General features: G+C 52.7%; 1 protein-coding gene across 1 annotated transcript in view; it reads right to left on the bottom strand.

The window, feature by feature from the left end:
* Nucleotides 1-3,817: 3,817 nt before the first annotated feature.
* IGSF21 (immunoglobin superfamily member 21) overlaps nucleotides 3,818-24,134 on the bottom strand; it is a 40,001-nt gene continuing 19,684 nt past the window's right edge. The window contains exons 2-10 of the mRNA XM_061479344.1: nucleotides 21,731-21,843; nucleotides 14,061-14,182; nucleotides 9,457-9,575; nucleotides 8,560-8,675; nucleotides 7,840-8,287; nucleotides 4,945-5,030; nucleotides 4,554-4,746; nucleotides 4,411-4,449; nucleotides 3,818-4,073 (exon numbers count right to left, since the gene is read on the bottom strand). Coding sequence (XP_061335328.1) covers nucleotides 4,000-4,073; nucleotides 4,411-4,449; nucleotides 4,554-4,746; nucleotides 4,945-5,030; nucleotides 7,840-8,287; nucleotides 8,560-8,675; nucleotides 9,457-9,575; nucleotides 14,061-14,182; nucleotides 21,731-21,843 — 1,310 coding nt within the window. The 3' untranslated portion in view covers nucleotides 3,818-3,999. The remainder of the gene's footprint in view (nucleotides 4,074-4,410; nucleotides 4,450-4,553; nucleotides 4,747-4,944; nucleotides 5,031-7,839; nucleotides 8,288-8,559; nucleotides 8,676-9,456; nucleotides 9,576-14,060; nucleotides 14,183-21,730; nucleotides 21,844-24,134) is intronic.

The following is a 24,134-nucleotide window of genomic DNA, read 5'->3' as shown; positions in this document are numbered from 1 at the left end:
TGAGGTGGAGGACCATGTGCTATCCATGTCATATCTCTCTCTATGTATTTATATATGTATATAGAAAGGATGGAAAGGGAGCAGAGGGGTACCTCCTCATGCTGGCTCTGCAGTCAGGGACTCCCTGTGCTCATCCCTGCTGTGAATGGGGGGAGCCCACCAGTGGCTTTTAGGGGGACCTTGGGGAAGTTTCCACCTTGTATGGGTGCAGTGTGGGGAAACGCAGCATTGGAGATGTTGGGGGAATGAAGATATTTAGATTAAGAACTGGACTTTGGAGCAGGGTATGCACTGGTGGGATGCATCCTTTGCATAAGCTTGCTCCAGGGGCCAAAGCAGCACCAGCCAAAACCCACTCGCCTGCTTCCCTCCATTGACTTTGGGATGGGGACCCAAAATCTATCTCTGGCACGGCCAAAACCTCATGGAAAGTGGTATCCTGTCATCCTGCAAAACCAGAGGAGCCTGAAGCTGGGCTGAAGCTGAGGTAACCGGCATGTGCATCAAGGCTGGGCATGTGTCTGGGGCTCAGTGAATTGGTGAAGGGTCTGGGCACCCGACTGGGGCTGTGACCCCCGGGTGTCTTCATCTCACTGCTGCAGGTGCCTGCTTTAACCTGCAGGTAGATCTGCAAAGATCCCTGCATTCCTAAGCTGGGAAGGGTGAATTTTGCATGTACTTGGTGGTCCTATGAACATGGCCATAGCAGTAACTGTGCCCAGTAATGAGGCAGGGGAGGCAGGGAAGGCACTGCTGCTCCCATCAGTATTCCCAGCCCCACTGAGTGGGAGCATCCCTGATTTTGTGTCCCCCACATCCCAAAGGCTTGGGGGCTTGGATGAGCCTTGAGAGAAGCAAGGCTGGGTTACCAAAACCCCGAGTCTGGTGCATGCCAGGCTTATCAATGTCATTTTATGGACCTTGGGAGGATGACACATGGAGCACAGGGAGGGATGAGGGTGTATCCAGCAGGCAGCTTGCTATGGTTGCTGTTGCCTTCACATATGGCAGGAGGGGGGGACCAAAGTCTGTCTGCTGAGCTTGAGCTGTGGGAGTTGATGTCAGGAAGGAGGATCCCCATGTCTGACGTATAAACGTGTGCCTTGAGGTGAGGAGCATGAGCAGCCACGTAGGGAGCAGGGGCTGCATCTCAGAGCAGCAGTGATGCCTCGTCACTTGTGACTCTAATTGAATGTAATTGCCTCTTCCAAATCTTGCTAAACCCTGTTCAAAGTCCCCTGAAATGAGGGACCATCGACAACGCTGCTCCTTGGGGCTTTCCACTGGCGTCATCCCCAAGAAGCACCATTAATATTTCACAAGCTAATCATATCTCATAGGCAGGTTGTCAGCCGTGGATCTGTCATCTCTCATCAATAATGAACCAACCTGAGCAGCTCTTTCCCCCTCCAGCCTCCTGCATTATTCACTGTCAGGCTCCCAAACAACGGGGTGTGTGGTAGGGGGGAGCCAGGGATTTAACTGATGTCTTCCATAATTACCTGTAGGAAGGCGGATGGGGATGGAGAGTGAGGTGGTGGGTGAAGGTTGAGAGAGGGCAGGAGGTGAAGGCAGGGTCCAGCACAGTGTGCATGGTTTTCTTTGGATCACTGCTGGATGGGATGGCATCTCTTTGTGTCCATCGCCCTGGGGGGACTCTAGGAAAGCAAACAGCCTCACTGCCCAAAATGAGAGGCTCCCATGTCCCCTCCCTCATTGCTTTAGCTGTGCTGGTGCTGAGAAGGTCCCAGACTATAGCTTGATCCATCACCGTGCCAGCATCCCTGGGGAAAGAGCTAAGCATCCTGCATGCCCATGGAGGGGTGGATTTCGGATGCAGGACCACAGTGCCCACTGATCTCCTCCCAGCTGCTGGATGTGAAGGTCATGTTGTTCCCAAGATATCACCAAGTATAGCTGGATGATGGTGGTACTGCCACTGTAATGCTCCTCATTTCCACGGTTCCAGGCTAAAGCCACCACATTTGCATTTAAATGGAGGTCTGGGTGTCTGTAAATCCTCATTTTTCGAAGCGAGAGGGACTAATGGTTGTTTAATCATGTTGGGATGAAGCTCACGGAGTATCTCCAATGCAGTGAAGAGGGTGAGAAGCATCCGTGCTGTGGTGGGGCTCTCCTGTCTGCTCGGTAGTGCTGGGGGGAACAGCATCATGCAGATTTCCCTAAAGAATGCAGAGTTCCCTAAAGAATGAAGGTTCCCCAAAAAAATGAAGGTTTCCTTCTCACCCAGGGAGGTGCAATGGATTGGAGCAATGAAAGCAGTCAGAGGGGGAGCAGGCTTTTGGGCAGCTGGTCCAAAGGGATGCGGATGCTGGGATGCTGTTGCTTTGGGACGAAAGCAGAGCCACTGAATCTCCTACACCCCAGCCAGCTCCAATCTGTCCCTGCATTGTTTCCAACCCAAACTGTAAACCCGTGTGCTTTTATGTATGGGAAGAAACGTGTCTGTTCTGCTCCTTTGAGGCTGGGAAATCGCTCGCAGCGAGGTTGGCAACAGAGCATGGTGGGGACTGAATCTGCTTAATAATAATTAATCATAATAGTAATAATAATGCTTAGCACTTGTACGGGGCTTTGCAAAGAGGAAGCGCCACATGGCTGCTGACTAATCCTATAGGATTAAGAGTTCCCAGTAGAAAAGACAAAGGAGCACCCTCTCATCAGGTTCCTCCCAATCACCATCCACTCCCCAGGGATCCTGGCCTGGGTCTGGATGCTCTCGAAGCATCATGGGGATGGAAAGCAGCCAGGAAAACTGGGCAGGATTAGGGCAAAGCCACCTGGTTTTTGCAAAGAGCCATCCCAAAGCAGGATGAATGTTGTACTGGGATGTGCCTGGTGATACAGGGCACCATGAGAATGGCCAGGATCTGGCCGTACTGGACTGTTACGTGTTTCCATGGTGACAATTAGCCAAGAGGGATGGAGAGGGTGGAACAGACCAAACGTGGGTGCTTTAAATTCAGCTGGTGCCTGTGCTGCCCAATGGGGCCCATGCTGCCCACTCATGTGTGAGTGCTGACATTTTGGGCTGGGAGCTGCCTGTCACTAGAGATTGACTGTCCAGGCCAGGACAAGTGATGTGCGTGATGCCTGTCTTCCAGCAAAGCTGATTTGACCTGAACAAGGCCTGGATTAAGCCAGTGATCCAAGCTTTTGAGCTCCCAGCACCACCATCTGTGTGCATGAGGGCTGAGTGGGGCTCATCTCCAACACAGAATCATAGAATAGTTTGGGTTGAAGGCACCTTCAAAGCTCACCCAGTTCCAAATCCCTGCAATGAGCAGGGACATCATCTAGGTCAGGTTGTCCAGAACCACATCCAGCCTGGCCTGGAATGTCTCCAGGGATGGGGCATCCAGCACCTCTCTGGGCAACCTGTGTCAGTGCTTCACCACCCTCAGTGTAAAGGATTTCTTCCTCACATCCAGCCTGAATCTCCCTCCTTTAGTTTAAATCCATCACCTCTCGTCATGTCACAACAAGCCCTGCTAAAAACCTCTCTCCATCTTTCTTATAGGCTCCTTTTAAGAACTGAAAGGCCTCAACAAGGTCTCCTGAAGTCTTCTCCAGGCTGAACAACCCAATTCCCTCAGCCTTTCCTCACAGGAAAGGTGCTCCATCCCCCTGATCATTTCTGTGGCAGTGCAGTGGGAATGGTAAAAATGGCTTTTCTACGGGAAATCTGGTCCTTGTCTCACAGAGGACACCCCTTGCAAAGCCTCTGGGTACCCCAAGAAGGTGCTGGATACCCCAGCACAAGGCAAAACATGAAGCACAGCCTTCTACCAGGGGGAAGATTTCTCTTTTTCCTTTTAATTAAATTGTCTGAGGAAGCCAAGACACAGACAGAAAGAGACCGAGACTGTAAAGAGTATAGAAAACCAAAAAGAGAGCATAGAACCGATTGATGGAGGTGTCAATGCTGGGTGGAGCCGTACGGAGGAAGAGGAGGAGGAGGAAGAGGCAGGCAAAGCTTCACGTTAGCTCCAGGATCACTGTTAGGGTGAGCGCCAAAACTAGTCTGAAGCCGCAGTGGCTGGTAAGTGAACCTAGGCAGGAGGAGAAAAGGGATGGGAGATTAGGGAGCCACATCTCAGTGCTTGGGTTTGAAGCAGGATGGGGTGACCACGTTTTCTGGGTGGGGGGGATCACCCTCCTAAACCTGCTTTGGAGCTTGTGTGGGGTGTGCAGCAGGTCAGGGATGCTGCAGGGAGCATCTGTGGGACCCTTTTTGGTGCTAGGACATCCCTGCTGCCAAAGGCAAGGGCTTGGGTGATGCAAAGAGGGATGGCCAAGGGCTTGGGGCCATGCAAGGACAGATGCTCTGCACGGTCCTTCACTCCCCGGGGTGTTTTGGGTCAAAATACCAATGTCCCCGCCACTCACCATTGGAGTCCTCTGTTCCTCTGGGAATATTTGGGTTTTCTAATGGAAAAGAAATAGCGGAGAGACAAGTTTATAGTGTGTGTGAGGGGAAATGAGTGAGGATTCGTGGGGGGGGGGGGGGGTGACCCCGTTTGCTGCCCTACCAAAAACGATGAGCCGGGTGTGGGTGTCGGTGGAGCCCAGGGGGTTCTGGGCAGTGCAGCGGTACATGGAGCCATTGAGCTCAGCTGGGACCCGCTCCAACACCAGCTCCTTGCCATCGTGCTCGGCGCTGCCATCGAGGAGCCGGCTTCCCACCCGTGTCCAGGTGAAGAGGGGCTCAGGGAAGACTTCATTCTGCAGGGAAATGGGTGTAAGGAGTGAGCAAACCCCGTCGTGTGCCTGGAGCAAGGATGGGGTCCTGCTGAAATGCAGCCCAAGACCACCAAGCCGACCCCATAAAGTGCTGGTGTGGATGCAAAGCTGTTCATTGGCATGGCATTGTCCCCATGGCAATGGGGATGGATGTATGGATGTGTGGATGGAGATGCTGACCTGGAAGCCCTGCACCAAGATCCTCACGGTGTCTCCGACACGGGCTCTCGTTGGGGTCATGGTGATCTTTGGGCCCTTCGGAGCAACTGCAAGGGAAGGGGACAAGAAGGGACGTCAGCTGAGCACAGCATTCCCCATGCTGGTGGGTGCTCTTGGCTGGGGTTAACGATGGTTTGATGAATGACTGTGGTGAGGGGTGGCATGGCCTATGCCAGCCCAGGGCGGGCTGGTGGCTTGGTGATTGATGGACAGGCTGGTGGATGTCCAAATGACTGATAGACAGGTAGTCAAGGACTCTGCAGGAGGATGAATGGGAAGACTGAGATTGATAGATGACTGTAAGGGGACGCACTGATGGTGAAGGACACATTTCCTAACCGTGCCTTTCTCTTCTCAGAAACAGGAGTTAAGAGGGGTCAGGTTGGGTTGAAGCCATGGAGATGGACACCTCAGGAAAGCATCCTCAAGACAAGGTGGCCTTGGTGAGTCCTGAACGAGTGCTGTTAGCATGGGAGATGGCCACAAAGCCTTGCTGGCACCAAACGCCAAGCACAGCCCTGCACAAAGGAGGGGATCCCACCTGTGTCAGGGTGGGATGGGGCAGCACGAGGAGCTGCCTGGTCTTTGAATGGAAGGAGCCTTTTGGAGGCTCAAAGGGGAAAAAGGGCAGGAAGGAGTCTGTGGTTTGCTAACAGTGCGTATCTCATCCTTTGTATCTTCAAGCACTGCTGTGGATGGGACAGGCTGAGCCTGAGCATCACCCCAGCAGCACACAAAGGGACAAACAGCCACCAGAAAACACATCAGTCTGTGGTGGTGGACTTTGTTCTCTTGGAAAGGGCATCCATGGCCCAGAATGCCCTGCATGGACACACACCAGGGACCATGGTTGTGCACCTGGGCTGCAACACCCATGCAAATCCATTCTTCCAGTGTTGGAGCAGGGCGGATGGCCTGCAGGTGCTGCACCATGCTATGGTTTGCACCAAAAGATAGCTTTCTGTACCAAAGCGAGTGGCTTGTCTTGGTTTCAATGTGGCTTTTATTGAGAATACATATAGTGTTTATATACTATTTATATAGAGGGGTTTAATGGGACATCTGCTGGGAGGTTGCCCAAAGTCTGGGTGTAGATGGTGGCAGTGGGGTGCCCAGTAAGTCGTCCAGGCTGCAGGCATCGTAGGGCATGAGGAGGGCTGTGGATCTTGGGGGGCAGTTTTGGGTGAACTTTGCTATTACAGGTATTTGAGCTACTGGGGAAGAAGTAGCAAGCCATCAAGGTCTTGGTGTCATGGGGAGCCCCCGAGAGTGGACACCTAAGCCTGATGAGCAGAAGAAGGTGTGAAAATGCAGGACTTGGGCTGGTTTTTGGCCGGTTGTATGCTGGGAGATAGCTTTAAAGCTCTGTGGGGAGGAACAGATAATGCAAGGCCCTCTATTACCAAGGGAGCTGCTGCTCCTCCCTGCTGACTGCCAGCGTCTTGCTGACCTCCTCATTGGCACCAAGCTCACACTAATTGTGGTGGTTGATGAGCTGAAGAGACAGAGCACCAGAACGGAGAGGCTTGTGCACACTGAAGCCTGTGCCAAGGATGGGTGGGGAGCCAACAGGGTGAAGCTCTCCAGGAGATGGTGCATCACTGCTCACGCAGTGAGCCAAGTGCCCCACTTGGCCAGGACAAAGCCCAGTCTTCCTCACCCAGCTCAAGGGGAGGAAGGCTGGAGCAGCCTGTTTGGGAGGGTACCCTGGAGTGTGGCAACCCCACTGGAGAGCACTCCCAACAGGGAGGTCCTGGCATCAACCCCACTGCCCTATCACAGATGGGGCCTCACCAGCCCCACAGGCTCCCTGCATGCAAGGGCCAAGCCTGGCTCATCCCCAGCAATCCCCATGGGATGAGTTTGGTGGTGATGGCCAATAAGGGTCATGGCATGTCCTCAGGTCTCTTGGGACTGGGTATTGGTGGATGGAGGTGACATCACTATGGGATAAAGGTGCTCCCCCCACAACATGACCCCAGTCCGGAGGAGCTCCTCCATCCCATCCCCTCCCATAGGAGGTAACACTAAGGAGCTCCCACCTCCCCACATCCCCTGCAGGCACCCAAGGCAATGACCCACCAAACACCAGGGACCCCCAGCACAGCCCCCAGGTCTAACACCCCCCTCCCTGCTCATCCCTACACCCAGCAGAGCCCTGGCTCCCCTCAAAACCAGCCCCTCCTGGTCCCCCCCCTGCCCTGGTCCTATGCCTCCCCTTTACATGCAAACACCCATTCCCTTCTCACCAAGGGGGCTTCATGCATCACAGACCACCCCCGTCCAAAATCTAGGGCTGTGCCCACATTACCCCTTGCTGTTGACACCACTGCCTTGCTCTGATACCCCAGGAACTTCTATTCCCCGCTACCAGCCCCACACATCCCCCCAGCCCCCCACTACCTGCATCTTGACCTCCTTCCCCAGCCCTATGTCAACACAGCAAACCCACCCTATAGAATCCAGGCCTTGCTCCTTTGTATGGGGCACCCTGAGACTATGAGGACTTGGGGAGGCAGCATCCACACAGCCTCTTTCTTTCCCTCCCCATTCACAAGGGTCTCTGCACCCCATAGACCCCAGGCCACCCCCTTACTCATCCGTAACAGGAAGGGGGACGAGCCCTTCTCATGCCTGACGGACCCACACTCCTACTCTGACACCCTGGCATCACCACCTTCGACCATCATGCAGCCCCATGTAGCACCTTGTTTTGGCCTGCGGGTGTACGAAGACGCCCAAAAGAAAACAGAAAGAGCAATAAAAAGAGGAGGAAAAAGTACAAAAAAGGTTCAAAAAGTGCAAAAACCCCAAGAAACAACCCCACGAAGCCACCACGGGCTGCATGGACCTTACCAAGCGTCACCTCGGACTGCATGGGCATGGAGAGCGCTGGGTGCTTCACCTCGCAGCTGAAGAGCGCCTCATTGTCGATTTGGGGGTTGAGGGTCCAGGTGAGGGTGGCCCGCGCCTCCACCGTCCCATCGCTGACGGGTGCATGCGTGTGGCGGAAGTAGTAGATGGGCTCTGCCACGTGCACCCACCGAGGGAATTCCCGGCTCACCACCGTCTCGGGAATGGTTTCGGTGACGGGATCCCGCTCGGCCGCCAGCCCCCTTGGGGGGTCCAATGTGGCCGGGGCTTGCCCAGCTCCCACCTCGCCTTCATCCGTCAGGGATTTTGGCACCTTGGTGTCATCCAAGTCGCGGTGAAGGAGGTTACGCGGTGCCCAGTTCCCGGTGCCGACCGGCGGCTCCGGCAGCGGCGTGGCCTCGATGGGCTCCCCGTCCCTCTTGAAGTACACCTGCGAGGGGACAAAAGGGGCAGTGAGACCAGTGGGGACGGTCACCACCCCGGACATCCCCACATCCCACCCCTTGGGTGGCTTTTCTTGGAGCTGCTTCCCAAGGTCCCCATGGAAAGATGCTGAAGGGTGAGATTGGGGTAGCAGGCAGCTATTTGACTTATTTTGCCTTCAAAATCAGCACACAGATGTGATATATTTTTAGCATATATATGTATATATTTGTGTTTGCTTCACAGATACGTATGGAAGATAAACCCCTGGGGGCTCACCAGCGGGGCGGGTTTGCCACCAGACACCACACACACCAGGGTGAAGTTCTGCGCCTGGTAGCGGCTGAAGGGTGCTGGTGTGTCAGCGGCGAGCACCGAGATGGACGTTGGAGGAGCTGCCAGGGAGCAGAGCAGGGGCATTAGTGTGATGTCCTCAACACCCACCCATCTCCATCCTCATCCCCGTCCTAGTCCTTATCTCCATCGAATCATGGAATGGTTTGGATTGGAAGGGAACTTAAAGCTTATCCAGCTCCAACCCCTGCCACAGGCAGGGACCCCTTCCACTAGAGCAGCTTGCTCCAAGCCCCTGTGTCCAACCTGGCCTTGAACACTGCCAGGGATGGGGCAGCCACAGCTTCTCTGGGCACCCTGTGCCAGCGCCTCAGCACCCTCACAGGGAAGAGCTTCTGCCTTATCTCCAACCTGAACTTCCCCTGTTTCAGTTTGAACCCATCACCCCTTGTCCTATCTCTACAGTCCCTGATGAGGAGTCCCTCTCCTGCATCCTTGTAGCCCCCTTCAGACACTGGAAGCTGCTCTGAGGTCTCCACGCAGCTTCTCTTCTCCAGGCTGAGCAGCCCCAATGTTCTCAGCCTGGCTCCATACGGGAGCTGCTCCAGCCCCTGATCATCCTTGTGGCATCCTCTGGACTTGCTCCAACAGCTCCATGTCCTTCTTATGCTGAGGACCCCAGAACTGCACACAGTGCTCCAAATGGGGTGTCACAAGAGCAGAGCAGAGGGACAGGATCACCTCCTTTGACCTGTTGTCCCCATCCTCATCCTCACCCCCATCCTTGGGGATGGAAAAATGAACCAAATCCCTGCTGTCTCCCAGCCCTGAGACCCTGCAGTTGCTTCCCCTCTATTCCTACCCATGCAGGGCTGCACTCACCCATCACGTTCAGGAACACATTCCCGGAGGCCAGGACCACCTTCTCCCGCGTGGCTCGGTCGTAAATCCCCACATGACACTCGTAGGGACCGTTGTCCGAAATGCGCACCTCAGGGAGGCTGGGGAGGAGAGATAGAGCTCACCACCTGCTCCCCCTTCATCCTGACCCCATTTCCCCGGGGGATGCAGTGGTCAGCATCCGGATCTCAAGGTGTCGGGGTTGCTTTTTACTGGTGACAGGGATCAATACACTATTAATAACTGCAGCGGCTGCAGGAGAGAGCTGTGTAATGTGGTTCAGCAGCTGGAGTTCAGCGGCACTGACAGCTCCTCAGGAGGGGAAGTAATTGTATTATAGAAAGAGGAAGCATATGGGAGCTAAAAGCACCACCAAGAGCAGAAGCCCACGAAGCCTGGACATCAAACACCTGCAGAACGCCAATGTTAAAGGCTCAACACTGAACATTACAGACCGCTCAGGCGATGCAATGGCTGCAGCAAAGCGTGGCAGATGAAAAGCATCAAATGCTCCAAGCAAACCCAGAGTACACATGGATCGATAGATTATCTAGGGTCTTTATAGAGATATAAAGAAAACCAGGAGAGGAAGAGATGTGCAAAAGGCTCAGTGCTGCTGGAGGTGGAGATGATCACACCAGCTGCAAAGGAGTCACTTTGCTGACTAGCAGCATCCCACCCCATCAGTCAGCATCATCATCCCACCTTGCTGGCTGGCAGCATCCCACCTCACCAAACAGTAGCATCCCACCTTGCCGGTTGGCAGCACCATCCTGCCTTGCCAGCCAGCATTATCCCACCTCAGTGGTCAGCAGAATCCCACCACAGCAACAAGGATAGGATCAGTTCCTACATGGAGCACCCTTCAAGCCACTCCCTGCTTAATCCCCTCCGCTTTTCTGGAGAAACTGAGGCATGCACCTCACAGGGCTTCTCTGTCCTGGGGTAAATCTGGCTCTGGTTTGATGGATCCTTTCTGGAAGCCTCTGGCTGCCTTCCCATGCCTCATCCTTGCTACACGAGCCCCCCACCAGCACGAACAAGGCCCTGTCGAAGCGAACAGTCACTTGGCAACTCCTTTTAATGGCCTTGATGCTTTCAACTAAGCCTCCTCCATCTGTTTCAGTCTCTAATTACCCAAGCATCAAGTGGGAAATCATCCGCACCCTTCGTTAGTGGCTTGCAGGAGCAGTTTTGGTCCCCACCAAGCTGGGGACACCGTGTCCCAGTGGCTGCCAAGGACAAGCCCTTTGGGTTTGCACGTCGATTTGGGTGTAAAATGGTCCTAATTGGGTCGGTTCGATGCTTCTGCTATGGGTAAGGACCGGAGGGAGGGGCTGCCCAGCCCTGCGAAACCAAAACGCTGACCGTTATGTCCTTTGTGTCCTCTAAGCATGCTGGAAATAAGGGGAAAAAAACCCTATATAGATATTCATAAAGCAGTGCCTTCCTCGACAAGGGTGGGTTTTTAATCAAAGGAGGGGAAAGGAAATAATCCAGGGTTGGATATCTCTCAGCTTTGCTCTTCACATCTGAGCGGGCGGCGTTCAAAGCCGCTATGAAAAGAGGCAGCCCCGGCAGCCCTCTGTGCCGTGCAGATAAGAGCCGCGCCGCTCGGGATAACGCTCCGTGGGACGGCACCGACGTGCCCGTGCCATTGCAAAGATGAAAAGAAGAGATGAAAATCCAGAAGGGTAAAATGAAAGGGGGAGAAAAACTGAGTGGAAACGGCTGGGAAGCACCTGACCCATCACTAAACCCTTCCTAATAGTGCTCCATTTCTTCACCAGAGCCCAAAATGAGGCAGGAGACCCCCCCCTCCAAATAGAGCATCAAGCCAATGATTCAGAAAACAAGTCTTTTCAGAGCCTCCAAGAAATATCTCCTTTCTCTCCAGGCAACTTGCTGTTTTCCTCTGTAAAAAGGCGACTGTGTGAAAAGACTTTTACCATGAACATCCCTGGCTCCACGGATGATTTGCCGGCGCCGTGCCGATGATTACCGATGCTTTTAAGTTCTTGGTCCTAGGGCGGTGAAATTTTCTGCTTGCAAATGCTATTAGTTCTACAATATGTGGTGAAAGGGAGGAAAATGGAGGGTTCTGAGCCAAAAAAAGCAGCTGGGGGTTGGTGCAGTGTGCCATAACCGGGTGAACATGGCGTGTCCTTGTCCCTTGATCAAGGGATGCTTGTGTTGTCTCGCTCCGTGCACAGGGGATGTTTTAGTCTGGTTTAATACCCCAACTTTCCTGCTGCTTCCCTATTTGAGGAGAGCAATGGCCAAATCCAGCATTGAGTGAAACCACTGGGTTTATGGCAGGAAGCAAGGCTGGTGAGTTAGGGAATGTGTAATCCCTTTGTGAAGCCGCCAACACAAGCTCTAAACAACAATTAGTTGTGTCAGAAATGTGTACAACATCAGAGCGAGCTGCTGAGCAGAGCCTGTGCTCCAAGGGGAAACAAAATAAAAGAGTGGAGCAGCCTCTGAGCATCTCCTGAACATCCTCTTGGGCAACCTATTGCCTGAGCATCCCCTGAGCAAGCCCCTGAGCACCCTCTGACCAGCTCCATAGCATCTGAGCAAGCATCTGAGCCACCTTTGTTTATTGCCTGAGCATCCTCTGACCAACTCCACAGCATTTCCTCAACAAGCCTCTGAGCAACCTTTGATCATTGCCTGATCATCCTCTGACCAAGATCCTGAGCATCCTCTGACCCCCACAGCATCTTCTAAGCAAGCCCCTGATCATCTCCTGAATATCCCTTTGGCAACCTATTGCCTGAGCATCCTCTAAGCAAGCCCCTGACCATCCTCTGCCCACCCCCATAGCATCTTCTAAGCAAGCCCCTGACCATCTCCTGAACGTTCCTTTGGCAACCTATTGCCTGAGCATCCTCTAAGCAAGCCCCTGAGCACCCTCTGACCAACCCCACAGCATCTCCTGATCATCCCCTGACCTTCCTCAGCAATCCTTGAGCATCCTCTGGGCAAGCCTATGGTACCTCTAAGCATCCTCTGAGAATCCCTGAGCATCTCCTGAGCAAGACCCTGGGTATCCTGAATATTCCCTGAACAACCCCTGAGTAACCTCTGAACATCCCAAGCTTCTCCTGAGCTTCCCATGAGCAACCCCTGTGAGTCCCCCTGAGCAACCCTTGAGCACCCTGAGACTCCCCTGAGCATCATCTAAGCAACCCCATACCATGTCCTCTCCAGCCCTGCTTTCCTGCTTGTTTTCCGCTCCATAGTCACTTTATTCCCATGCAGCCACCCAACACACTTGCTCTTCCTTGTACTAAAAACCCACCTCTGAGTGTAACAGAAAAAAACAGCAAAAAAAAACCCCTAAAACTCAAATTCTAAGAAATTAGAAGGGATTTCCACTTGCGCACACACTCATCCGATGGGACCAGCCCTGCCCAAGCCCTTTCCAACCACACACAGACATTTGGAGTTGGAAACATCACATCACCTTGGTGAAACAACTGTATTTTCCCCATCAGCCACAGAATTCTTATTACGACGTTGGGAAACATGAGCTATGGAATGCGATTGGCAACTTCTCATTTAAAAAGGACACAAAGAGGTAAAAAGTAATAATTGTGGAAAATAAATACTTCACCCTGGCTTTTTTCACCTTGAATTAAGTCTCCCCCTGGCAGTTTTTACCAGGTTTGGTTTTCCTTTTATACCATTGGCAATAAAGCAAGTGTGTAATTAGTAATAAAGCTGACACCCCTGCAAGTGATTTTGCACTTGGAAAAGAAGCAAAGACTAACTTCCATGCTGCCTGCTTTAAATATAGATAGCGATTTTGTTGTTTTCCCAAGCCTTGCTTTTCTCTGTCCTTTTTCACCCCTGGAAATCGCCACCAATGTCACCTATTCCCTAGGGACAAGAAGGAACATTTGGACAACCCTAGGATATGTGGTGATGGAGCATTAAGGCGTGGTAATTTCTTTGCAATGCAATGAATCCCTGAGACAGACAAAGACAATCAAAGAGTCAAGTGTTGCCCAAATCATAGAATGCTTTGGGTTAGGAAGGACCTTAAAGCTCACCCAGCTCCAACCCCTGCCACGGGCAGGGACCCCTTCCACTAGAGCAGCTTGCTCCAAGCCCCTGTGTCCAACCTGGCCTTGAACACTGCCAGGGATGGGGCAGCCACAACTTCCTTGGACAGGCTGTCCCAGTACCTCAACATTCTCATAGCGAAGGATTTCTTCTTGTATCCAACCTGAACTTCCCCTGTTTCAGTTTGAACCCATCACCCCTTGTCCTATCGCTACAGTCCCTGATGAAGAGCCCCTCTCCAGCATCCTTGCAGCCCCCTTCAGACACTGGAAGCTGCTCTGAGGTCTCCACGCAGCTTCTCTTCTCCAGGCTGAACAGCCCCAATGTTCTCAGCCTGTCTCCATACAGGAGCTGCTCCAGCCCCTGAGCATCCTCATGGCCTCCTCTGGCCTTGCTCCAACAGCTCCATGTCCTTCAATACCTTCAACTACCCCAAAATAGGGCCAGGTTTGTAAAAATAGGCATCAGGAAGCAGCCAGCATGCTGGAGAAGAGGATGTCAAGGTGACTTACCGCACGGTGGACTGGTAGACCAAATCCTCCCTCTTCCGATAGTTCTCCATGTGGGAGAAATTGGTGGAGAACATGGCATCGAAGGTGAAGATCTTCTGCTTGATGGTGCCACCGTCGGTGACCTGCAAAAGTAAAACCAGGATATGAGATGCCCAAGGTCATGTTTGCAAATGCACGAGCATCTTCACACCCACTTTTTCATTTGTAATATGTTTTTATTATATTTATCTTTAATTTCTTCACTATTTTTCTTAAGCATCAATAACTATTATGTATCTAGTATGAGCTTGCTGAATCCAAATGCAAATCCAGTGCATTTCCATCCCGTTATCATGTTGCCAACTCCCATCTCTGTCTGCTCTAAGCAGAAAAAGGCTCTTTTTAGGAGCAGGGAGGGCTCATTTCTTCCCTGTGCCCCTCAGTGTCCTCAGATTTATCTTCATCCCTTCTGAGGAGCAAAGTTTAGCACAAAATTAGGAGGAAAAGGCAGAGGAAAGCAATGTGTGTGTGTGTGTGTGTTTATGCACGTTTTGGGGCTGTAACAGCTCAGATCGGTCCATCAGAGGGTTAGAATAGTTATTTTTTAACACAAGCCAGGTGCAGACGAAAGGGATTTGGGGGATTATCCCCCAAAACCAGCATGTCTCAGGGAGGAAACCAGTTTTGCCACCCAGCATTTCTCTCCCCACTTGGACAAAGCTCGTCTTTGGTTCCAGATTTGATCTTTTTCCCCTTTTTTATGGCTAAAAGAAAGGGGAAAAAAACCCAAACTGCTGACACTAAAACCACCTCTTCACATTTATTTGTCAAGGCTGAGGCTTTTATTGCAAAGAAAATACATGCTGGCACGGATGTGGGATAAAGAACTGCAAGAAGAATTATCAGTGTTGTAAATCTTCGGCCTTGGGAATGAGGGGAAGTTTTCAAGGACGTGTCTGATTTTCCCTGGCTTTTATTGATGCCCTGGGGTAGGTGTGGGGAGAAACCTTGGAGCTGCTCCCAGGCTGAGAAGCTCTTCATGGATCATCTCAAAGGGATTATGTTGGGGATGCAACAGAGTGGTTGGTTCAAGGAGGGATGCTCAAGGAATGGGGATGGGGAGCAGTGGAGGTGATGCTCGTAGACCAGGAGTTTGCAGCCACAGGAGTTCCCCAGCACATCTGGACAGATGTGGGCAAAGCCAGGGAGCATGAAGCTATATCCAAGGATGGGAGTGGAAAATGAAGCTCAAAGCATCACTCAAGCCACCCATGGGACCCCTTGTATCCCCCTGAGGATGCACAGTGAGGCAAGATGCTGCAGCCTGGTTGTATCCTTAGGGAATTACAGGCAGTTAATAAGCTCCTGTGGAAAGGCACATATAGAATAGACTCTCTCCAGGGATTAGACCTACTTTCAGCCTTTTATGTGCGCCCTGGGGTCAATTATTTTGGAGAGGAGCTGCATATGAAGTTGGTGAAGCCACAGGGGTGCAGAAACAGCCAAGCCACTTCTTGCTGGGTTAAAAAAGAATGACAATTCAGCAGCATGCAACAGTGATTGCCCCACATTATGTGCCCACACTGAGGAGTAGGAATAAAGGGTCACAGGACAAGGAAAAGGCAGGTTTAGGGCAGCAGAGCTGAGCTCAGGCAGCCCAAGGCTGCCTGCTGCATTATGTATAAGCCCTAGTAAAAACCTTATTCCTGACATAACACCAGCAATTGCCACTGTACAGGGAGACATTAACCTCCTGCTCCTTCCTGCTGTCACAGAGGCAGCCCCATCCTGCCTCTTTCCTCTCACTGGTGATCCGGCCCTTTGCTGTCCCCAAAATACACTGGTACCATTAATATTGCTGGAGCATCTCGCTGGGACGCTCACGGGTTAGAAAAGCATCAGGGAGAGATGGGTGGGAGACCAAGGGGATCGGTGGGGAGGGATTGTGGAGGACAAAGTGATTATAAAGGGACAGGGCCTCTCCATAGCACTCTGGGACATGAAGCATCACTGGGCTCCAGTCTTAGGGCTGAATTTACACCCTTTCCCCAAGGAGCTGCAACAAGCACTTGCTACGGCAAGAGGGAAAATAACCTGAAGGGGCTGTAGGGCGTGAGCGCAATGCTTAGTGTGCTTCCAGGGGTTTGCAGCATCCCTACATCCAAAACCATGTCACAGCCTCTGGGAGAAACACATCGTGCTGGGAAACCTCTCTTCTAGCTGATATCCTTCCTCCTGCCCTGAGCTTGCCGGACCACTCAGTCCTTCCTTGCTCAGAACCATCCAGAACACCACCAGCAGCACGCTTGTCTTCCAAAAATACAGAGTAGTTGATTTATTTGCCCAAATCCGGATGGTTTGATCCCAAAATGAGCACTACAACCCATCTTTATCTCCCAAAGGGCAGCACCCATGCTGGTGCCCCCCTCTGGCATCACTAAATCACATGCTTGATCAAACAGGTACTGGGAAGCGCAGCCCAGGCTCCCCACTGCATCCCTGGAGCCAGAGTGATGCCCATACCCAGACGTAATAAAGAACTCAATAAACTGTGCTGCTGCTTGTGACCTCCTCTCCCTGCCTAAGCATGAGGAATTAAAAGAGTTCCCCACACTGACATGTAAATGATCATCTCCCAGGCAGATGAATGGCACGAATCAAACCTCTCGCAGTTACCAGCCCAAGATCTCTCCATCAGCAGCTTTGCTCAGATCTTACAGAGCATCCCTGCAGCCTTAGAACTCGAGTTTTTTACCCTATAGAAGAGCAGGTTTATAAATCAGAGGCACGACCCACCATAAATGGGGTTGGCTTGAAAATAAGGAGGGGGCTGTGAGTTTCAAGGGGTGAGAAGTAAAAAACAGCATCCCGATGCCTCCTGTCTGGACCATCCCCAGCACCCCCAAACCAACCCCCCCAAATCTGGGCTGTCCCAGCAGCATTGTACGGTATAGGAAGGGCTTGCAACAGCCTCAGGACATTGGGTGTCCTTCACTTGGCTCCTCCATCCTGTCTTCCCCCTCCCCTGGAGCTGATGCCGCTGCAAGTAGTGACTTTATCACTGTCACCAGCAACACTTCCCGCTTGGAGCCACCGAGGGAGACGCCGGCCGGAGCTGTAACGTCTCATTGCTCCTAATGGGCAACGACAGAGGCAGCCCCCGCAGGGACTGAGCTTTGTCACCATTGATCAGGCAGCTCCGAGAAGTACCACCAACATCTGTAATGCATCGGCTCCTACCTGCCTTGGCCTCTGGTTTCTGAGCCCCCCCCCGCCCCAGCCTTTGCCAGGCAGGGCTCCATCGTGCAGAGCGAGCGGAGCTACGTGGACTCCTTGAAACGCATCCTGCAGGTGGGAGACCCCCTTGTTTGGGATGGGGAGCACAGGGGCTCAGGGATGCTGATGCACCGGCATCTCCCACAGGATTACAGGAACCCGCTGATGGAGATGGAGCCGAAGGTGCTGAGTGCTCAGAAGTGCCAGGTGGTGTTTTTTATCCTGAAGGAGATCCTGCAGTGCCACTCCACGTTCCAGATCGCCCTCGCCTCCCGTGTGGCCCGTGTAAATCATGAAATGGTTTGGGTTGAAGGGACCTCAAAGTTCCTCCAGCTCCAACCCCTGCCACAGGCAGGGACACCTTCCACTAGAGCAGCTTGCTCCAAGCCCCTGTGTCCAACCTGGCCTTGAACACTGCCAGGGATGGGGCAGTCACAGCTTCTCTGGGCACCCTGTGCCAGCGCCTCAGCACCCTCACAGGGAAGAGCTTCTGCCTAAGAGCTCATCTCAGTCTCCCCTCTGGCAGGTTAAAGCCATTCCCCTTGGCCTGTCCCTACATCCCTTGTCCCAAGCCCCTCTCCAGCTTTCCTGCAGCCCCTTCAGGCACTGGAGCTGCTCTCAGGTCTCCCCTTCAGGAGCCTTCTCTTCTCCAGGCTGCCCCAGCCCAGCTCTCTCAGCCTGGCTCCAGAGCAGAGCTGCTCCAGCCCTCGCAGCATCTCCATGGCCTCCTCTGGCCTCGCTCCAGCAGCTCCAGGTCCCTCTTGTGCTGCTGCCCCAGAGCTGGATCAGGGCTGCAGGGGGGGTCTCCCCAGAGCACAGCAGAGGAGTAGATAAGTCCTCACGCATGGGTGCTATGGAGAGCAATGCCTGCCTAGGGTGCTGCAGACAACACCACCATCCCCGTCTCTCTGTTCTTTTCCTTATTGCTAATTAGACTGAGCACCAAACTCTAATTAATTGAGGCAGAGCAACCCCAGACCCAAGGGCTCCCCTCCACCCCCCGGCTCTTCCAGCTGTACATCCCTAAGCCAAACCCCTGGCCCCACTGGGCAGAGGGATGCTGAGCACAGGATCACTGCCCTCCTCCAGGGAATCCTGCCCAGCCCTCGCCTGCCACCAGAGCTGTGCAAAAGACTTTATTGCGATTGCCATCATCCGAGCCCCCGGCTGTGTGTACAGGCTGCTGCCAGATGTCTGTGCAGAGCCACAACAGACACCCTGAGGATTTTCCCTCCCTCTCCCGCTTCCTATTATTTTCCTTTAGAGCTCTGCACTGCTGCAAAAAGTCATTTCCTCCCTCCCCATCCCTTGCTGCAGCGTGGCACTGACCATACTAATCAGGTCTCAGTGTGACCCCCAAGACACCAGAGAACAGCTTGACAGCTCCGTGTCTTCCTTGGACTCATTACAAGGATGCCACCTCCCTTGTCCTCTGCACAAGGGGTTTTCGGTGCTCGCCTGACGCACAAGGGGTCCAGACCCATGTTTGCACATGTTCTCAGGCACATCGCGCCTTCTGGAGATGACTTCAGCACGGAGGGGTGGGTGAATATTAATTATCACCTCTGCAGATGGTGCATGTTCCTGTTTGGGCTGTGAAAAAGCCCCCTTTGCTCATCCCAGGTCTCCTTCAGTCCTTGCATGAAGCAACCTAAAGCAGCGGCTCATGCCGAGAACTGAGGGAGAAGTTGTCTGCTGCTGCCACCCCTGTTTGCTGCCCCTCAGCAATGGGGCTCCCATGTTGCAGAGGGGGTTTGGGGGTGCTGGTTTGCAGCAACGGTGCTTCTCAGTGGGGTTTTACCTGCCTTACCCATGGTAAGAATCTGGTTTACACCTCACAGCCTTGGTGTGCACGCACCTCAATGGGTTATGCACCCACCCCATGGGTTATGAATACATCCCATGGCTTATAGACACACCCCATGGGTTATGCACCCATCCCATGGGTTATGCATCCACCCTGAAAGGTTATATGCACCCACCCCATCAGTTATGCACCCACCCCATGGGTTATGCAGCCATTCCATGGGTTATACACCCACCTTGATGGGTTATGTACACACCCCATTGGCTACGGATGCATCCCATGGATTATACATGCACCCCATGGGTTATACATGCACCCCATGGGTTATAAACCCACCCTGACAGGCTATGCATGCTCTCAACAGGCTATGCATGCACACCGATGGGTTGGAGATACGTGTGTCACCTAACCTGATGGGTTATGCATGCACCCTGATGGGTTATGCATGCATCCCAATGGGATGTGCATGCTCCCAGCAGGTTAAGCATGCTCCTGACAGGTTACACACAACACTTCATGGGTTATGCATGCTTCCTAGTGGGTTAAGCATTTACCCCATGGTTCTGCATGCTCCCAACTCGTTATTATGCATGCACCCCAATGGGTTATGAATGTACCCCATGAGTTATGGATGCACCTCATAAGTCATGGGGTTATGGATGCACCCCATGGCTTATGCACCCACCCTATGGCCTACACCAAACTGCTGCCACTGTGCTTGCTGCTGTGCTGCCCCTTCTGCTTTCCCTCCCTCCCCAACCCAGTGTGTGCCTCTGGAGCCACTCTGCATCCTTAAACTCACGGAGCTCACTCTGCCCTCTGTAAAACGAGACATGGGGAAGGGAAAGGGGAGCCCCAGAGGGACCCCCCACACCCCGCTCCAGTGCTTCAGTGCGCTCACAGAGATGCTGTGAGGATGGTTTACAAATGGTAGGAACAGAACTGCACAGCCCCAGCATCTCCACCTGGCCCACAGGAGACCATCCATGACCTCTGCACAGGGGTTTGGGCTGCAAAAGTCCATGAGCAAGACAAGATGGGAGGAAAAAAGGGGAAAAAACCCTAAAATCAGAAGGGAATTTGGAAAATCCTAAGATGCTCTATGAGAAAAATCAGTTCCCGAATGCAGGAAGATCCCTGGGAAAGGAGAAAAAGGGAAGGGGAGGTAAAAAAAAGGGAAGAAAAGGGGATTTGTGATGATAAAAATAAAAGCTGGGTTATTTTTTCCCTTCTCACTCTCTCTGTGGTTACTCAGAGTGTAATTTGCTCGGCCACCCCAGCACATCGTCCTCTCACCAAGGGCTCCTACATCCCTCCACGCAGGGGGATTAAACAAATCTATCCCCAGCTCGCGGGAAAGTGGGTTAATCCAATCTTACCGAGTGGGAAAGGGAAGGAAAAACCTGGTGGAGATGGTGGAAGAAGCACTGCACAAAAATCCTCTTCCCCAAAATAAGGGGGAGACGAAGCCGACTGCAAGGTGCCATTTAAGGTACAGGACAGGTTTTGGGTTGTATTTTGCTGTTTCTCTGCTTGCATTCCCTACACACCTAAACACAAACAGCCAGGACATGATGGAAATATTCCTCTGCATGCACCACGCTTCAGCAATTCAATATATATCAGTCCAGAGAGCACCTTTCCCTATAGATAAACCTGCCAGGAGGCAAATAACAGCTTGAAGGCAGAAGATGCTCCTTGTTTGGGGAGCAGAAACAAGATGGTAAACCAAAACATATCCTCGGATGAAGGGCAGTGATTTCACCCAATGCCACCAGCCCCCTTGGCTCTTTCTTTGCCTCCTCTGTGAGCAAACATCCAGGCAAAGAGCTGATTTTTTTCCCATCCTGGGAATTTGAGTTTCCTCCAGTCAAACCATCATAGGGGGTTTAGTTGTGTTTGACAGCTTATGCTGAAATTCCCCAGAGAAAGGCAAGAATACTGCTCTGGACTGTTATACCTGAGGCTGGAACCAGGCTTGGTGCAGATGGGAGTGATGGTGGAAGGGGGGAACAGCCACAGCCTCCAAATCCCCCTTTCCCCAGATAAAACCAGTCTTGCTTTGCTCCAGATCAGCACCCCGCATCCATGAGTATTTTAGGGACAGGGACAGGAAGGGGAAAGGTTTTCCTTCAGGAGCCCAGCGTGAAGAGCCCAGCACTGCTGCCCAAGCCCTGAACACCCTCAATTTTGCCTGATTTTGCATGAAAACCACTCTCTTTTTTTGCATCATTCCACACCCAACATGCAAATCCTCTTCCCACAGCGGTGCCAACTTGAGCCCCCGCTCCTAAACCCCTCAGTGCAAAGCACCCCAGAACCAATCCTGCCAACCCCAAATCCACCTGGAAAACAGAACAAAATGCCTGGAAGAAGCCTCGTGGAGCCCTCAGGATACTACAAATCCCCTTTACATCTCTCCCTGCTCAGCTTTTCAAAGGCCAGGCTGCCTGCCCGCTTCACCGAATCGATATTCCCATCGGCAAGAGCACCGTCTGCCTTTCTCTCCACCATCCAGCCTTGACCTTCTGTTGGACAGGAGCAAAGCAGCCGGGTGGCTTCATGTCCCTGTCCCCAAGGGCAAGGAAGAGGCACTGGCACTGCTTACCCGGTACCAGACGATCTCCCGCATCTTCCCATCTGTCTTGAAGTTGCATTTCAGAGTGACGGCATCTCCCACCACCACGGGCGGCAGCGGCTCGATGCTCACTGTCAGGTAGGCTGGAAAAGGTACAAAAAAGGGAGAAAATGAGGCTTGAGCTGCTGGGGAAGGATGGGGAAGGGGGTTAAATACTGTTCTCAAGTGGTTTTGTAGTATTAATAGCTCTGGCTGCATCCCACACAGGGATAACGCATAGGGAAGCCCATCAGAGCGGAATCTTGCCCCATTGCTGCAATGAATTTTGGCTGCTCCCAATACAACAAAGAAGTAGAAAATGGGAGAAAAATCCTTCTTGACCTTATTTACCAGCTTATAGCACCAAAACGCAAGGAACAAGCATTCAGCTGCTTCTCCCCTCCCCAGCTTTGTAAAACTGAGCACGTTTGCCCAAATAAACCCTGGGCACGCAGATTTTGAGGCTCACGCTGTTTCACACATAAAGCCCTGGTCCCACTGGCCACCTCCCCCACCTGCAAACCCAAACCCACCCTTCCTATGAAGATCATGGAATGGTTTTGGTTAGAAGGGACCTTAAAGCCCATCCAGCTCCAACCCCTGCCATGGGCAGGGACCCCTTCCACTAGAGCTGCTTGCTCCAAGCCCCTGTGTCCAACCTGGCCTTGAACACTGCCAGGGATGGGGCAGCCACAGCTTCTCTGGGCACCCTGTGCCAGTGCCTCAGCACCCTCACAGTAAAGAACTTTTTCCTTAAATCCAACCTGAACTTCCCCTGTTCAAGTTTAAACCCAGCTTCTACTTCACCTCCCCCATTGCTTCTCTCCCCATTGCAGGACAAATTCCTTGCTTTGCTTGAAAACCCTCTAAATTACTCATTTCTTACAGGAAGAAATCAATCAGAGGATGTGCAAAGCCCAACCTGTGGTTTTACAGCCTGGCTTTGGCTGACAGCCTGCTGCTTCCCCATCTCCCTATAGCTGGATGCAGGAGCTGTGCTTGTAGCAGACGGGAAGTCAGAGCACGGCGGCTCTGTCTGGCCCTTTTCTCCTTGTTTCCCCTCGATTTGCTGCAGAAGGATTGCAGGAGCACGGAGCAGCAGGGTCAGGAGGGCAGGCATTCACATTTCTGTTTTACTCTCCTCTATTTCCTCTGGCTGCTGGGAGATGTCAGATTGACAGCCGGGCAGATCCAAACCCTCCTTTAGCATCCTTGCCCTGACTGTATCCGTGTCTGCAACCAGGACACCCCAAACCAGCACTTAACCTACCACAAAAAGCCGTTATTTGCTTGCATCAGGTGGAAAAACAATGGGGAAAAGAAACCCCAGAGCACCTGGATAACGGGAGCAGGGTTGGAAATGGGGCTGCACAAACTGAGACTCCTCTACAGAAGATCCCTTGGAATAGGGGAAGGTGGTTTCCTATGTCCCACAGGCAGCGATTTGAGGCTCCCATCCCTTGTAAACCAAGTTGCTGGTGTTTTTGCAATGATCTCAACCACGACCTGCGGGAGAGCATGCTGCACGCACACGTGCCTGCTGCAACAGCAGAGCAGCGTGGCCTGGCATATTGAGGGCTCTAAAACTCAAGAAACCCTCTTTGTGCTGCTTTCCGGGGGGAGCTACGGGAGCAGGTTTGCTGGATGCAAGGAAATGGGATAAACCATGGTTTTTGTTAGTGGTGGTGAGCATTTGCAGCATTACGCTGCAGGAGACAGCAGCACTGGGCAGGGATGGGGGCTGAATGAAAGGTTGTTTTAGCCCTGAAACAGTGCACAGCACGATGGGGTTTAACACTGCACCTTTGCACCCCCAGCCTGATGCCTCCCTCCTTGCTGACAGCAACCCCGATCCTCACATTCATTCCGGGCCAGCTTCTTTCCAGCCTCTCTCCTTGCCTGGACAGGGTTTATTTTAGCACGCTAAAGCAGGGATTAATTCCTTGCGGCTGCCAACAGAGCACACAACCCCCTCGGACTCTGCAGATACAGAGAGGCAGCAATGGGAGAGGGAAGAGGAGGAGGGATGCGAGGAAGGTCAGGCGAGGTCTCGTGGCGGGTGCCCCAGTTCCCCTTGCTTTTCTTTTGACATTTCCAATAGGGAGGTGAGCAACAGGCAGGAGAGCAAAGGGAAAGGGATGAGCAAACATTCTGCAGCCACCCAGAGGAAAGCAGGGATGGATTCAAGCCAGGGATGGAGCCTCCATGTGTCTGGAAAGGCTCTGCCTCTTCATTAGGCAGGCAAGATTCCACCTTCCTTCTGCCCCGGTGCAGATCAACAGGGTGATAAAACAAAGCCAATGGGTGACAACGACAGAGTTAAGATTGCATTTTCCCTTGTGTCCACGGATTATTGAGAGATGGGAGATCCTGGTTCATAACTGCATCATCTCCA

The sequence above is a fragment of the Pezoporus flaviventris genome, unplaced genomic scaffold, assembly GCF_033815535.1.
Source record: "Pezoporus flaviventris isolate CSIRO_AGI_PZ_B2104156 unplaced genomic scaffold, CSIRO_AGI_Pfla_v1 ptg000148l, whole genome shotgun sequence".
Classification (NCBI taxonomy): Eukaryota; Metazoa; Chordata; class Aves; order Psittaciformes; family Psittacidae; genus Pezoporus; species Pezoporus flaviventris.
The sequence above is the reverse complement of the archived record's forward strand: the minus strand, read 5'-3'. Positions and strand labels throughout refer to the sequence as shown.